We start from the raw sequence: 16,687 nt of genomic DNA, 5'->3' as shown, positions 1-16,687 counted from the left end.
GCTTCCACTTGTCTTTGCACTAGGATGATGTCGGAGTAAATGTGCAGTCATATTCGTTGTGTTCCCACTAGTGCTGTCAGCGTTAATCTGAAATGACCTTAACGCCACAACACGGCAAATCTCCGTTAACGAGCGACCGCGGATCGCCCCGTGCGTGGGGCTGGACGGCCAACACGTTAACGAGCTAACTGCGCTAACACACTAGTTCCCACCCATGTAATTGAGCATTGCGTGGCACATCCAACATACTGTTTTACTTTAGTCCATGACGCGCTTACCTTCAGGGTCATACGTCACATGAAGACCAAAATAGTTCCAAAGGCCAGATCTGAATGAGGGTGGGGGATAGTGATGGCCCGCTTGAAGCTGATGCTCCGGAGCATGTGTCGAAAAAAACAACACACTGGTTCAGAAGCACTGTGTCGAGGCTTGCTTCGTTTGGCAAAAGTCACGTGACCAGTGACGTCCGAAGCTTCATTACGCACGTAACTGCTTTGGTACCTGATTCAAACGGATATAAGGAAGTGAATCATCCACGGGATTCGTGGAGTGTGTTGATGGTGACAGAGAGCGAAGAGGTGATCATTCCACTGACAGATATGGAGCCAGCGAGGAAGAGAGGACGTTCTGGTGTGTGGGAATATTTTGAGTTGATTTTGCTCAATTTATTTTATCTGCCGAAGTGAAAAACTTGAAATGTCCAAAATCATGTTTTCATAATGTAAATATCATTACAGCATATGACTTCAGGAACACTTCCATGTGAATTAAAGCTAATGAAGACTACAAAAATGTATTTGACACTATACGTACATTACATTGCTACAGTTTAGAAAATCATTTTGTTTATTGTTGTTAGGTGATAGTCTGCAGGACCCAGGAATACCTGCATATCTACCAGCTTGCAGTGTGGTCCCTGCACTCCACAGCCTCTTCTGTTCCATGCAAGTGGATTTTCTTCAGGGCAGGAGAAACTATTTCTAAGAAAAGAAACAGACTCAGCCAGCGCACAGTAACACTAATCCTCTTTTTAAATGTAAATAACAAAAGGGCTACCTGACATAGAGCATGTTTTTACTTTGCAAGTTCTTGATTAGGGGTGGGTTTTGATTATCGCTTTTCTGATTACAATCCATGCTAAATTGAATAAAGTGATATTGATTCATTAAAATCCCGTGTCGATTTGTAAATTAACGTTATTATGCCTGAAACGCCAGCATATCAGGTTAAACCTCACAACATGTCGTCAAACACCATACAGCTAAAACAGTAACTGGGAGCAGGTTTACGGATTCTGCATACAAACGTGAACACAGAGCGCGGACCCGACGCGTCAGAGTCAGATTTTGGTGCGTCGTCGGGTCCGCGCTCTGTGTTTGCCTCTTTTTTTTTTCGCTGGCTTCTGCAGCTGCAGGTTTCATAACTCTCTGTTTACATCTCTAATTAAGTCTCACGTGTGTCAGCTTTCTTTTAATAGATACGAAATTATGGATATATACTGTTAAATGACCAGAATTGTAATATTTCTGACTGAGGCAAAACTTTCCAGATTCCAATCAAATTGAATCGGATCCTGTATCGAATCAAAATGATTCTACAAATCAGTGACGATGCAGCCGTACTCAGCTTCCTAAGCATTTTCCCTTTCCAGTTCACAATCAATCCCACCCCTAGGTCAAAAATATGTATAGGACAATTGGCCTCATCTAATATTTTGTATGAACCTGTCCAGCTGTCCAGTGATTAAACGACAAGTAGATGGAGGCAGGACTTCACAGCAGGGGCATACTCCATAATGTGCTGTGCATTCTCATATGTATATTATATATATTGCTCACTTATTGTATTTACCAACATCAAGGAGTTATGAGCAAAGAAAGGCCACACCATAGTGCATGTTTAAATAGGGAAACTTTATTGATCAAAATGTATTACGCAGATACGCATTACATTTTTTTCAGCCCCCCAATCGAGAAAACAAAACCAATTACATGTTCAAAGCAACGGAACGGTGGCCCAATATCAGAGAGAACTCCACTCTTGAGTGAGCAGCGATGATTGAGCAGTCCGTTTTATTTTGTAGATTCAAGCTGCTCTTCAAAGTTTTCACCACCAGATGTCACCGGAGAGGACTGTGTTGAAAAGCTTCGAGTAATGAACCGTTTTTCAATACAAGCTTCGGAAAGCTTCATTTGGCCATCACTACTTTGTACCAACAACATCTTCAATAACAGAGTCTGAATGAAGCTCAGGTGTTGATGCTGCTCACTGATTGGACGCTTGCTTTCAGCTCTGCTCTCAGTCTTTACTGCACAGGTGAAGGTAGAAAGTGTGACTGGATCTATAGACTGGAAACAGAGAAACATGCTGAACATTTGAAGCTTTGCAGCAGAAATGTTCATGTTACAAACACAGCAGAGCTGATCTGGGATCAGTGTGTTCACACCTGCAGCTACAACAAGGTTTCATGTCTCCACACGTCAGCATGTGAACTTTACTCTGACTCAGTCTGAGCAGTCAGACGGCATATTTTTAAAGTTAACACATCAGCACACACAGAGCTGAGCCCCTCCCACCTGTGCTGAGTTTCAGGTGGAGCCCCGCCTCCTTCCAGGAAGCAGCTCACCTGTGTGTCCGTGTTTAGTGTCCAGGTGTGGAGTGGAGCTTGTTGTTGGTGTGTGAAGAAACTGTAAGTTTGCTTTGTTTCCTCCTTTAACAGTTTGTCTTTAGGAACTTTACTGTTTGTTCAGCTCGTGTTTGATTTCTTCACACAACAAACTGTGTGTGTTTGTATTTCCGGTCTCTCCATTAAAGTCAGTGTGTAATGTTTCCTGGCTAACATCAGCTGTGTGCAGCTTAGTTCAGCACAAATCTGCCGCTCCATAGTTCACGGTAACGGACTCACAGCTGGACCAACGAGGCCGAGTGTGTCCGCCACTCTGAGCTACGTTCGTGTTTGTGTACTTGTAGTTTGTACTTTGAGTTCACTCAGAGCCCACAGAGGACGCAGCGTACGTGATGACGTCACAGCCCTTTACCTCCTTTACTGTCACTGTGATTAATATTTACACACGAGACACCTGCAGAGCTCTGACGCTGAGCTAGCACACAGCATGCTAACACTAAGCTAACACTAAGCTAAAGCTAAGCTAACACTAAGCTAACACTAAGAGTTCTTACAGACACGAGTTAAAAAGCTGCTTTTAGTGTGTGATCAGAGTCCAGGACTGAGAGCAGCAGCAGAGCTGATGGATGATGAATTACTGGATGGAAGAAGCTTCTCATTAGCAGTGAATCAGTGTGTGTGCAGTTCTCTGCAAACTCAGCAGCAAGAATTAGTGTGAAGCTTTAACTCTGCTGATCCTCTTTGAATCCTGGATCAGCTGAAATGTTTAAAATGTTGTTCACACGTGTTGGACTGACTGAAGCTTCCAGTCACAGTGAATCAGTGTGTGTCAGTGAATGCATCGTGTGTGCTTCAGGCTCCATCTAGTGGACTGATAGCAGAGCAGCTGATGGCAGCTTCCTCTGCCTCACACTGCTGTCTGACTGCATCCAGCTGACACTGAGATGAAGCAGGAAAGAAGCAGCTGATATTTGGACAGCACACATGATGAAAGGAGGATTTCAGCTGATGTGCACATGAATGATTTGTGTTTCCTCTGCAGGTAGAAAGTGTGTGTGAGCTGAATTGAGCAGCATGGATCAGTGTGAGGACAGAGAGGAGGGAGTCCCTCCCTCTAAAAGCACTCTGTGTGGGGAACATGAGAGCCAGACCAAAGCTCAGAGGTGAGATGACCATCTCTAACTGTCCATGACTCTTCTCCATGTCACAGCTCAGCACTCACATCACTGCTGCATCATTATTCACAGGAACCAGCCTGGACCTCCACCCAGCTCTGTGTCCTTACAGAGTGACTGGTCTAAACATGCTGGTATTGAGTTTAAATCAGGCGTGTGTCGTCCTGCAGAGAGGTAATGTGTGTGTAAATGTTGTTGTGTGTGTGTGAATAAATCCTCCATCATGTTTAATGTCAGCTCTGTTTCACACACATGTTCATATGTGCAGCGCTGTGTGTTGGAGCGTTTCCACAAACACAGCAGATACTCAGAGATGATCTTTAGGAAGAGGAGATGTTCTCAAACTCTCTGTCCTGAAACTCTTCACTCAGTCTGATCCCCACTTCCTGCTCCTCAGCAGTGCTGCTGTTTTCATCACCCAGGACAGAAATGAACTGAACTGTTGTTTCCTCATCAGCTTCTTTGTGTCTGCTGAATCTGTAGTGAATCAAAGTGAAACGTGTGAACATGCAGCTGCTAATGATCAGTTTGTTAGATGAACGTGTGAATGTTGCAGTGTGCTGTTAAACAGCAACTGTGACGTGTCCTGATCTGACAGTAGATCATGTTTGTGTTCTTGGTCACATGACACAGGTCAGCTGTTCACACAGAGTTCATCTTTATAGGCTGGACCAGTTTGGAATAATACTGGGAGTAATGGTTCTTATATGGAGCTTTTCTCCTCTGAGCAGTTTGATACTCGCCTCATTCACACATTTATACGAGTGTGTTTCCTCTTTTCCTGTGAGTTTATATATCAATGATATCACACTGTTAGTGGCTCACACACTTTCATTAATCTCACCTTCAGTGTCACACAGACAGGATCTGATGAGCTTCTTGTTCCTATAATGAAGTGACTGATAAAGAAAGCTCCTTTCAAACATGAAGCTGCGATCCAGCTGCTGGTGGCGGCAGCGGCGATCCAGCTGCTGGTGGCGGCAGCGGCGATCCAGCTGCTGGTGGCGGCAGCGGCGATCCCAGCTGCTGGTGGCGGCAGCGGCGATCCCAGCTGCTGGTGGCGGCAGCGGCGATCCAGCTGCTGGTGGCGGCAGCGGCGATCCAGCTGCTGGTGGCGGCAGGCCGACCTCAGTGATGAATCTGCAGACAGCTGGATCACTGTGACAGATCAGGAGGAGTGCAGGATTCATCCAGAGGAGTTACTACACCTTACTGACTGTGCTGATCTCACAGTGACAGCAAGTTTGTTCCACAGTGTTGATGCTGAAACAGTGAAACACAGTCCTGTGTTTGAACCCTGACCTTTGACCCTGTAACAGTCATTTTGTTGAGTCTGTGTTTCCACAGGCCCCGCTAGTTTAGAGATTTATTCCTCATGAAGAACGAAAAACACGACAGAACATCTTCAACCGGTCTTCAACTCGCTAACGAGGGAAGCTTTGGTCAGAACCAGGCTGTGGATCGGTTTTAAAGGGTTAAAAGTGTTTACGGGAATTTTTAACGGTTCTTTCAGAAGCACATACGTGAGGTCAGACACAGGGAAGCAGCAACACTGACTGAGCACAGCTTTTAGAGGCTAAATTCACATTTTAATAATGAAAGTGGCTTCGTGTGTGTGTCCATGGTTCCTCCACAGAGTGGACCAGCAGAGCCCAGAGGTTCCCAGTGGTCAGTCTGCCCAGCAGCATCAAACACAGCTGGACTCCATATTTATGGTCTGTACATGTACAACAACTACTTTAATATTAATAATAATGCATTTATTTATAGGTCTCTTTCAGAACACCAAGGACTCTGTGGACTAAATGACCAAAAGAAACAAACTTTGAAATCAGACGGTGCAAATGTGATCACAGGGAAACGTTTTAAACATCGAGGCTTTAAACAAAAACCAAAGTGAAACAGTTTGTAGTCGAGATCAGTGGGAATGAAGCTGAATAACTGTTTCTTCAATAACTTTGAGCAATAAATGACAAATATGATGGAAATTAGCAGCATTAGCACTTACTAATGATGTGAGCTGACACTCGGCTGTATTGAGACGACCACATTAGGTGGTCCTCAACTGTAATGGAAACCAGTGGATCCAGTCCAGTCGTGGCGACCTGTGGTGAGTCGATCTGAGCAGCTACTAATGGAAACAGGGCCATAGATGTGTTTGTGCTTAATAACAGTGAATCACAGGATTTTTACATTACTGTTAAAATCTCATGTTGTTTGTTAAAGTGTGCAGTTCAGGGTGTGTTACTAAAACACTTTCCAAAGACCCAGCCCCCATAAAAAGCAGCCAATCAGCTTCTAAGAGTTACACACCCACACATATCTATCAGGTTAACTCTGGTCTAACACACTTGGATTTAGCTTGAAGAATGTTCCTGTACGAGGACTGAAAATGATTTAAAAAGCAGCCAATGTCCAAAGAACAGCTTTGACACACCTTCATAAAATCTGCAGAGCAAAGGAAAACCAGCTGAAAGTCTGGCTGCTCTTATGAAAAGTACAGAGAAATTATGGGTCGCTCAACACTTGTGCACAATATAAGAGTTTAAATAAATCTAAAGAATAACTCAAAGTCCTACAGTCATACTGAGAAAGTCATCTACAGCTAACTATCCAAGTGGATTTGTTTAAGACAGCTCCATCTGCTGGTGGCCCTCTGCAGGTGCATGAAAGGGGCGTGTTTATAGTGAAAGTAGTAGAGAAAGTAAACCCCACGGGAAGGAGGAGGACTCTCAGCAGCTTCCAGCTCATATTCAGACATTTGACTTCTCACTGAAAGCAGCAAGTTTGAGTGTCTGTACCTTAGTTAGAAGAGATAACATGTCAGTAGTAATTAGAGTTGATTGAGCAATGCTGTCCTTGTAATGTAGTTTATGATTTTTATGGACAAGTCCAGTTTTTCTGTAGAGCCTCTCAAGTTGGTGACAGCAGCAGTGGAAGTTCACGTGTAAACCAGAGCAGCAAATCAGGTCCAAATGTGTTGTTCACAGTGAGTGGGATCATCATTGGCTGCTATGTTAACCTCCTGCAGCAGGATGTCTTTGGTCAGAGAATGGATAGATCACTAAGTCATTGTTGAGTTTAGGGAGACAGTAGACAGTTGGAGGAGGTTCAGCCAGTTGACACACAGTAGATAAAATAACTGAAGGCAGGAGCAGACACCTGTATGACTTTCCACCTCTCACATAGATTATTTCCCTGGGCAGCGCCACAGGGCTGGTAGATGTAAACAAAGCTGGAGGAGAGGATTTATTCATCTGAGAAAAGTCACAGAGTTGTGTCTTGATGCTCAATCATCCAGGTACGTAAATCCCAAAAAGCTTGATTCTGTTCATCTGGATGTTTTCAGTGGGAGAAACGTTTCATCATCATCAGGTGACTTCTTCAGTCTCAGCTGACTGCAGGTTTCAATCTCATAAACAGGACATTTGTATGACTGAAACCAGCCCACTGAAGGAACAATGGGCTGGGAGGTCAGTTCATTGATCATTGGTACGCATATTGTCAGGACCATTGATCAATGGTTGTTGATCAATGGTCATGAGTCCAGTTCACAGAGAGCTGGGGAATGGCTGCAATCACAGCATTGTAAGATGGTGACAAATGTACCCTTAGGCCCCTCCTCCATTCAGAGATGGTCTTTCCTTTTCACATAAATGGCCTCCTTGACTCCGCCCTCAAACCAGCGTTCACATTTACTCAGGACCTTCTTGATGTGAAGTTCTTCTGCTTCGCTGGCTGCTGTGTCTGTGGGGATGGTGTTTGTTCTGTGTTGTAGTGTCCTGATGACGCCCAGTTTGTGCCCCAGTGGATGATGAGAGTCAAACCTTAAATACTGATCTGTATGTGTAAACAGAGTGAACCTTTAAGACCAGTTGTCTCTACGATCAACTCAGTCACCTGAAACATCTCCAAGTTTCTGGATTTGATCATCAACCTGTTGGTAGTTCAGCTCTGAACACCAGTGAAATGTTTCTCCCACTGAAATCGCTGCATTCATATGAACAGCATCAACGTTTTGGGATCATGGAGTTGTGGACAAAGTCTCAGTTAATCAGATAAAGTCAAACCTATAATTGGTGAAGAGGTCGTGGATGATATGCCCCTTGATGGTAAAGAAGTGGATGTTGTGTGGACTAAAGTTCAGAGTGGTGGGTCATTCATAAATATTCTGTTCCAGCTGCTGGAGGACAACATCATCACTTTTGTGAAGAACGAGCTGAAGAAGATCCAGAAGGCTCTGAATCCAAATAAGCCCCAGTGCTTGGAGTTTCAGAGGGAGGATGATGAGCAGAGGAGCAGCAGCAGAGACGCATTTGTGAAGATCACAGTGGACTTCCTGAGGAGAATGAAGCAGGAGGAGCTGGCTGACCGTCTGCAGAGACGTAAGAGGATTTATCTAAAGATTTAAGCTGCTGGATAAATGAGAGACTTGTGGCACCAGTGTGTTCAGTCATTTCTCAGTGGGTCAGAAATTGTCATCAGCATTTTGTAAAATATGATTGTTAAAGTTGTATTTTTATTATTATTATTCAGAACTTCCAGCCGCAGTTTGTCATCGTAAACTTAAATCCACCCTGAAGAAGAAGTTCCAGTGTGTGTTTGAGGGCATCGCTAAAGCAGGAAACCCAACCCTCCTGAATCAGATCTACACAGAGCTCTACATCACAGAGGGAGGGACTGCAGAGGTCAATGATGAACATGAGGTCAGACAGATTGAAACAGCATCCAGGAAACCAGACAGACCAGAAACAACCATCAGACAAGAAGACATCTTTAAAGACACACCTGGAAGAGATGAACCAATCAGAACAGTGCTGACAAAGGGAGTGGCTGGCATTGGGAAAACAGTCTTAACACAGAAATACAGCCTGGACTGGGCTGAAGACAAAGCCAACCAGGACATCCAGTTCATATTTCCATTCACTTTCAGAGAGCTGAATGTGCTGAAAGAGGAAAAGTTCAGCTTGGTGGGACTTGTTCATCACTTCTTTACTGAAACCAAAGAAGCAGGAATCTGCAGCTTTGAAGACTTCCAGGTTGTGTTCATCTTTGATGGTCTGGATGAGTGTCGACCTCCTCTGGACTTCCACAAAACTACAATCCTAACTGACCCTAGAAAGTCCACCTCAGTGGATGTGCTGCTGATAAACCTCATCAGGGGGAAACTGCTTCCCTCTGCTCGCCTCTGGATAACCACACGACCTGCAGCAGCCAATCAGATCCCTCCTGACTGTGTTGGCATGGTGACAGAGGTGAGAGGGTTCACTGACCCACAGAAGGAGGAGTACTTCAGGAAGAGATTCAGAGATGAGGAGCAGGCCAGCAGGATCATCTCCCACATCAAGAAAGCTCGAAGCCTCCACATCATGTGTCACATCCCAGTCTTCTGCTGGATCACTGCTACAGTTCTGGAGGATGTGCTGGAAACCAGAGAGGGAGGACAGCTGCCCAAGACCCTGACTGAGATGTACATCCACTTCCTGGTGGTTCAGGCCAAAGTGAAGAAGGTCAAGTATGATGGAGGAGCTGAGACAGATCCACACTGGAATAAAAAGAGCAGGAAGATGATTAAATCTCTGGGAAAACTGGCTTTTGATCAGCTGCAGAAAGGAAACCTGATCTTCTATGAATCAGACCTGACAGAGTGTGGCATCGATATCAGAGCAGCCTCAGTGTACTCAGGAGTGTTCACACAGATCTTTAAAGAGGAGAGAGGACTGTACCAGGACAAGGTGTTCTGCTTCATCCATCTGAGTGTTCAGGAGTTTCTGGGTGCTCTTCATGTCCATCTGACCTTCATCAACTCTGGACTCAATCTGCTGGAACAACAACAAACAACCTCCAAGAAATCTAAATTATTTAACAAACTAAAACTTCAATCTCTCCACCAGAGTGCTGTGAACAAGGCCTTACAGAGTCCAAATGGACACCTGGACTTGTTCCTCCGCTTCCTCCTGGGTCTTTCACTGCAGACCAATCAGACTCTCCTACGAGGTCTGCTGACACAAACAGGAAGTAGCTCACAGACCAATCAGGAAACAGTTCAGTACATCAAGAAGAAGCTCAGTAAGAATCTGTCTGCAGAGAAAAGCATCAATCTGATCCACTGTCTGAATGAACTGAATGATCGTTCTCTAGTGGAGGAGATCCAACAGTCCCTGAGATCAGGAAGTCTCTCCACAGATAAACTGTCTCCTGCTCAGTGGTCAGCTCTGGTCTTCATCTTACTGTCATCAGAAGAAGATCTGGATGTGTTTGACCTGAAGAAATACTCTGCTTCAGAGGAGGCTCTTCTGAGGCTGCTGCCAGTGGTCAAAGCCTCCAACAAAGCTCTGTGAGTACATTTGTACTCATGTCTTTACTTTTAACATCCAACTGTGTCAGTAATTTATTTCACCAGGTTTTCTGTCTTTGTATGAATTTGTAAAGTTTTGGGATTTCTCCAATACAACTGTGACCTCTTTGATGCCTCCAGAACTCGAGACGCTGGATTCACCATAAACTCTGATCATCACTGCTGCTGTTATGTTATCAGTCTTTGTTTAAACATTTAGGCTGCATGTGCCTGATGTTGTGATACTTTATCTTCACATGCATGCTCCTAGATACATTTCTACTGCAGGTCTATTTTAGTCACAAATGTTGGTGAAACACTTGCTTTTACATGCATGGTGGGTCCTGCATTAAAGAAAGCATTTGAATTACTCAGTGAATCCTGGCAGCCAGAGAAACATCCTTAGTTCCACTTCAAACTAAACTCTGCTTCGGTCTTCCACAGTGTGTTTGTTGTTTCTTTGTTGTTGTTGGCCTGCTCTCTCCTCCCACTCCAATCTGGTTGCAGCAGATGTTTGTCCCTCCCTGAACCTGCAGACTTGGGTGCAGCACCTCAGTTCATCTTCAGTCTGAAACCAGCTGTTGTAGCTATATCCCCTCAAGCACACCTTCCCTGGTCATCTCTGCTGTGGTTGCTATAAAATTTAATCTTGATTTTAAAAAAAAGATCAAAAAACCTCAAGTCAGACTTGATGCCATTTATTGGCAGCATGGTGCCTGTTTGTCTTTGATGATAAACTGCAGCACAGTCTAAAGCAAACCTTCTGACTTTATTGACTTTATGCATGTATATATTCTTCCTGTTCACCTTGGACACACAGCAGCTCTCTGTTTGTTGTGATTGGATCTAGAACAGCCAACATATCCTAATCTAGATGATTTCTAAGGTGGTATCTGGGAGGAAAAGTTAAAATCAGCTTGGATGGCCTGTACTGTATGATGGCCTTGGTTGCACCACATTGATAGCCATGCAGGGTGGTTCACTCCTTGTGCAAGAAGACCGAGGAGTGAGCCACACTCGGTCAAAGCTTGGTCATTCAAGCTCACTGTTTTCCCCTTGTTGGTTGATGATAGTATTTTTTATAGTCATCATTGTCTTCAAATTAACTCACACACTGCTGACTGCTGTAGCTTACCTGGCTGAGCAGGTGACCCATGTACTGAAGGTTAGATTCGTGACTCCAGGGCCTGGTTTGAGTCTGCCCAAGACCATTTCCTGTGTGTTATTCTCCTCACTTCTCCCTCCATTCCTGTCTTCTTTGCCCTATACAGTGAAGACAAAAGGCCTCAAGTTCTGAAAACTCTTCCCCTTCATCATCTTCCAAATCATCTCTCTCATCTAAAATCTCCAGTATTCTTTGAGTAGAGAATCTTTTCACAATCTTGAATGATAAGGATCCAAGTGGGTAAAGTTAGTTATTTGTTGTGTTCCTATTTGCAGCTGGGATAGATTGTGAAAAACTCTCGGCTGCCAAAATTACATCCAGTTTAGAAGACAAACATTGAGTGAAGTGTTTGTTTCATCATCCTTCACAACTCATCAACCAGGTGTCACAAACTGCAGCAGAACAGTACAAAGCATGTCATACTGGATGGCTGCAACAACCAGAGTTTTACCTACTTTTGGTATTTCGTGACAGCATGAGCGTAATATTTACTGAACAGAGTCGTCTTCTGTAATCTTTTCAGATTCAGATTCAGAACACTGTATTTATTTTCAAGGGGCAATTAGGATACTGAGCTTTCCAACCATACATACAATACACAAACATCACATTGGGGAGACGGGTCAGGCTAGGTAGCTGGCCGGTCAGCCGCTAGAGCAGCGACCCGGAACCAAACAGCAGAAAATGCACAACATCAGGAAAGATGAGGAGAAAAAAGAACTCCTCCCAGACTGAGCTCCAACAGGGAGATCAGTTTGAGAACAGACAAAAAAAATGACCTTAGCGCAGAGCACATGAAAACTCTTAATGCGCCATAGAAACACATGACAAGCAACAGGGATGGGTAAAAGGTGAGAGACAGCCGGTGTAGACAGCGCATCCGGGCCTGCAGCATTTGCGCTGGTCCCCTCGACCCACCGTCTGCACCGGGAGGGGATAAGCATGCTTAGGATGGGAAGGAACAGTCTAAACACCGTCTGTTATCAGGGTGAGATTTGTTATGTTCAGCTCCAGCCTTCAGACCACAGCTCGCGCCGGTATGTTAGCCGCATGAAATGATGGTGGCTTTCTGTGGTGCGAACAACTGCATGTGAATTTCACAGCTGATCTAGCAGTCCGTCACTCGTCTCTCAATCTCCCGTTGGAGAGCCACGAGCTTCTCCGAGAGGTTATCGGTTTTGTGCTCAAAGAGCAAAGTCTGAGAACTCACGACCGCCATGAGCTTCTTCAAGATCTTATCCGTGCTGCGTTCAATGAGCCCATTTTGAGAAGTCACGACCCGTCCCATTGTTTCAGTCACAGCGGGCAGCCTTGTGGGGGTTTGAACAGCTGATTCTGCTTTCTTTAATCTTCAGTAAGCCAGGGCCAAGCCAGCTCAGATCAGCAAGAACCCTTTGCTGCTGTGAATGTCCGTGCTGCTATATTTCAGGATCAGGCTCTAAATGTACAAATGGATCTGAGAAGCTTTCCAATCATGTTTCTACTAGATTTACAGTTTGTTTTCATGTCTTCTGACTCAGAAGGTGGAGCAGGTGGAGCTTACAAGGAGTAAGTGCTGCTATAGAAGAAGAGTTGTGTTTTAATGAAGCTATTTAGTTAACCAATAATTGTATTGCATGCTGGCATTAAAAATGTTTCATTTGACTGATTTAATTGTTTGTTTGTTTTCTTCCAGACTGAGTGGCTGTAACCTCTCAGAGAGAAGCTGTGATGCTCTGTCCTCAGTTCTCAACTCCCAGTCCTCTAGTCTGAAAGAGCTGGACCTGAGTAACAATGACCTGCGGGATTCAGGGGTGAAGCTTCTGTCTGCTGCACTGCAGAGTCCACATTGTACACTGGAAACTCTCAGGTCAGGATCCAAACATATCATTAAATGATATTATTGTATAAACAACCAAGCTTTATAGAATTGGCAGGTGAACTTTTCTTTATCTTTGGATTGCTTAGGAGATTCTTAATTACTGTCTGAACATTTTTTACAGTCACATATTTTGTTTTATTGGTCAAACAGAATTATTGTTCAGTTCAATGAGCAGGTAGCTGTGAGATTCATAATAATGAGGTATATTTATGTGTTTACTAAAGTCCAGGAGCAGGAGGCTGTGTGTAGCATAGAGGAACCCAGACCTCAGCTTTGTCTCCTGGTTTCTGTTGCTGCTGATACAGTTTCCCCTCATCGTTCCCTTCAACAGTCTCCTCACTGTAACAAATCAAAGTGTTACTGTATAGATTCACGTCTGAATGTTGCCATGTGCTATTAAAACTAAAAGCGATGTTTCATACACCCACGTGGTTCAGTCACACAGTAACTGATGGTAAATAATGTTTGTGTTGAACACATCGTACAGGTCAGCTGCTCCACACAGATCTCAGGTTTACATGCTGGAACAGTTTGTGATCATGAAGGATAAACCTCACTTCCTCTTTGTTTCATACAGATGTGACATGAACAATAACACATTCATGAAATCCTTTTAGGAACACAAACACTATTGTAGCTGGAGAATATATTTGAATGTAGGATAATGTAGGGGATCATAAACAACAGTAATAACTAACCACCACCTCACCATTTGGGTTGGTAGCTGCATGTTGATTGATGAAGTCATTTTCTTCTTCCTCCATTTCTACCTTATTAACATCAGATTAAAAGCTAGACAGAGACAGGCACTGGACATGTTTAGCCTAGCTTAGTACAAGGACTGGACATGGGGGAAACGGCTCTCATCACTGGATCAAAACATGAAAACAAATCTGAAGTAAAGTTTTGTTGAAGTGAACTGTGGTGGTGCCCAATGTTCCCTCTAAGCTGCTGGCACGTCTCTGCGCACAGAAAATCTGTGTTGCACACAAAAAAAAAAAAAATCAAATCTCAATTGAAATTAAAATTAAATCTTCAACAATTCTGTTTTGCAGTGTTAGTGACTGGCTGCTCCCATATGAGAGTAGAACGATGCCACCTTATCCCATAGTCCAGCCAATCACGCGATTCACATTCGTATATACGCAGCTAATCAACGTCACTGACAGGCTATGACAGTGTCCTTATGTGCCAACACCGGTGTTATAGCGAGCAAAGTGGCTGATGATGAGGTGAAGCCACGTTAATGACAACGTGTACAACCATTGGAGATGTGAGCAGGACAGACGTAACAACTGAGGGAAAAAGTGTGGACTTTATACCAGTTTTTAAATTGTGTTGATCGGCCACGTAAAACCAGAGTTATGATAAAATATCTGCAATGTTTGGTTTTCTACCTTTTTTTTTTTTTTTTTTTTTTTAACATATGGCTCAGAAGATCATCATTGCCTAATAATTTTTTTTTCCCCGGATAGGACAGGGGGAAAGAATGAAAGAAAGAGAGGGAGAGAAAGAAAGAAAACCAAAGGGGAGAAGAGACGGTGAGAAGGGGGGGAAGAGAGAAAAAAAACAAACAAACAAACAAAAAAAAACTCCTGGGTCACCTGTATGGAGAAAAAAAAAACAGAGAAGACGGCAAACAACAAAGAGCAACATAATAAGAGAAAAAAAAAAAAGCACCATCACAATAAACTAGCTAGCCATAGATATCAATAGTTACTAAATAATAAACGATATTGTGCAGCACGCAAGATAGACAGCGCACAGTGTGCTTTGAGGCAGCAGCCAAGAAAGCTTTAGTCCGCGTCTGTGAATACCCATGTGTGCATACCTGTGTGCATCAGCATGCTTGCATTCCAAAGGTTTCTCCATGTAATGATCTGCTATGGAGTGTGGGGAGCCACAGCCCTGTCCTTTATGGTATCAGGCAGGTATGGAGGAGATCAAAACTCCAGACATCCAGAGGCCCCCAGAACACAAGAGACCAAGGAAGACCCACAGAGGGGCAGCTGCGCCACTGTCCCAGTAAGAGCTAAGGAGAGTCCCAGATGAGGGCTCATTCAGCAGCCGCGGAGCAGAAGCCAGGGGGAGTTGCAGTGACGCGCCCGTGAGCTCCGCCGGCAGCCAGCTGTGCCTGAGTGACCGAGCCCCAGGCCGAGAGGCCGGGGTCACCCCACCTCCGAAATGGCCCGAGCGAGCCCCAATAAGCGGCCGCCAAGGAGTGAGCCGGTGTGTACTCGGACGCCCAGCCCCAGATACAAAGAACCACCAACGCACCGACACCTGAGGGAGTCCGCCACCGGCAGGGGAAGTGGTGGTGGGTGGAGATAGGCCTCCGAACCTTGGAGGGCCCGAGATGTCCCCAGAGAGGTGGCGTCTGATACCCAACCTGACATATAGACACAAACATCCATTCCCACCCTCATGCTCTCATGTGCACTTCACACTCAACCGACGTGGAGACAGACATAAAGAGACGCTGTATACACGATCACACTCCCCAAGCGTACTCTACAAACCGGGTCTAGGTACCCTTGCCCCTGGAGGGGGGAACCGCACCCAGACCCAGGTGGTGTTACCCTTTTCCCTGCGGTGGGGAGAGGCAGACCGCCCCGACTCCGCAGCAGCAGGGAGGCCCCACACCCCAGACCGCAGCCGGACGGCCAACTCCTCCTAGCCCCCCCGCTCCAGCAGGCCGCAGAGAACGGGGGTGAGAGAAGACTCCAAACCTCCCTCCACCCGCTCATTGTAGTGTTGATGCATGTGTGTTCTAAGGTGTAATTAAAACCCAGGAGGGCATGGAGCTACCTGCCAGAGAGCAGCAGGTAAGTGCATAGTCCCTCCTGCTAGCCCTCAATGTCTACGTGTATTTAAAATTGAGAGGTGGGGTAGCCTCCTCTGCACCCTGGTGACATACCCCTACTCCAAGGCCCTGCATGTGTGGGTGGTTGTGGTGGAGCGGGAGGAGGGAGGCAGCTGGAGATGGGGAGGGAAGGAAGGGAGGGGCAGGTGACCCCTCCCTGGGGCCAGCTCCCCCACTGACCCCAGTAGGCACTCCCATACTCCGCGACCCGCCAGGGAAAAGGGGGCCCAGGCCTATCCAGACTGGGGCCCAGCGCAGCAGCGCCCCCCGGGCTCTGTGAGCCCGGGACAGTCCACCCAACCCCACCACAGAGAAAACTGCACCCACCCCACCATCCACTCGTCTTCCAGACTACATGAGACAATAGACGCCCAGGCTGAGATCTTCCTCCACCTCTCCTGTATCTCCCCCTCCTGCAGAGAGTTCCTGAGGGGAGGAAAGCTCCTGCAAGGTGTGACAATCTCCCCCACCGGTTGAAGAGCCCCACGGGCGGCTCGACACACCGGCGGCACCCTGCACCAGGGATGGGCCCCCATGCACCCACCCGCCCACAACCCCGGCAACACACAAACCAGGACCCGGCCAGGGCCCCGGCCCAGAGATGGAGCGCCCCCAGACCCCCACGCCCATCCCGGACCCACCCAGGGGCAGACAGGCTAC

The 16,687-nt window shown here is 45.7% G+C and overlaps 3 protein-coding genes across 3 annotated transcripts in view; 2 read left to right on the top strand and 1 right to left on the bottom strand.

Annotated features, from left to right (window-relative positions):
- Positions 1-16,687, bottom strand: part of LOC143415939 (uncharacterized) — a 282,785-nt gene that overhangs the window by 25,094 nt on the left and 241,004 nt on the right. The window lies entirely within an intron of this gene.
- The window catches only part of LOC143412335 (protein NLRC3-like), a 108,031-nt gene continuing 93,944 nt past the window's right edge, over positions 2,601-16,687 (top strand). Inside the window, exons 1-4 of the mRNA XM_076881323.1 lie at positions 2,601-2,689; positions 3,669-3,789; positions 3,874-3,975; positions 5,438-5,516. Coding sequence (XP_076737438.1) covers positions 3,701-3,789; positions 3,874-3,975; positions 5,438-5,516 — 270 coding nt within the window. The 5' untranslated portion in view covers positions 2,601-2,689; positions 3,669-3,700. The remainder of the gene's footprint in view (positions 2,690-3,668; positions 3,790-3,873; positions 3,976-5,437; positions 5,517-16,687) is intronic.
- The window catches only part of LOC143416059 (NACHT, LRR and PYD domains-containing protein 3-like), a 30,165-nt gene continuing 21,378 nt past the window's right edge, over positions 7,901-16,687 (top strand). Inside the window, exons 1-3 of the mRNA XM_076881428.1 lie at positions 7,901-7,952; positions 8,338-10,138; positions 12,979-13,152. Coding sequence (XP_076737543.1) covers positions 7,901-7,952; positions 8,338-10,138; positions 12,979-13,152 — 2,027 coding nt within the window. The remainder of the gene's footprint in view (positions 7,953-8,337; positions 10,139-12,978; positions 13,153-16,687) is intronic.

This window comes from Maylandia zebra, unplaced genomic scaffold (genome assembly GCF_041146795.1).
Source record: "Maylandia zebra isolate NMK-2024a unplaced genomic scaffold, Mzebra_GT3a scaffold11, whole genome shotgun sequence".
Lineage (NCBI taxonomy): Eukaryota > Metazoa > Chordata > Actinopteri > Cichliformes > Cichlidae > Maylandia > Maylandia zebra.
This window is presented reverse-complemented; position numbering and strand designations above follow the sequence as displayed.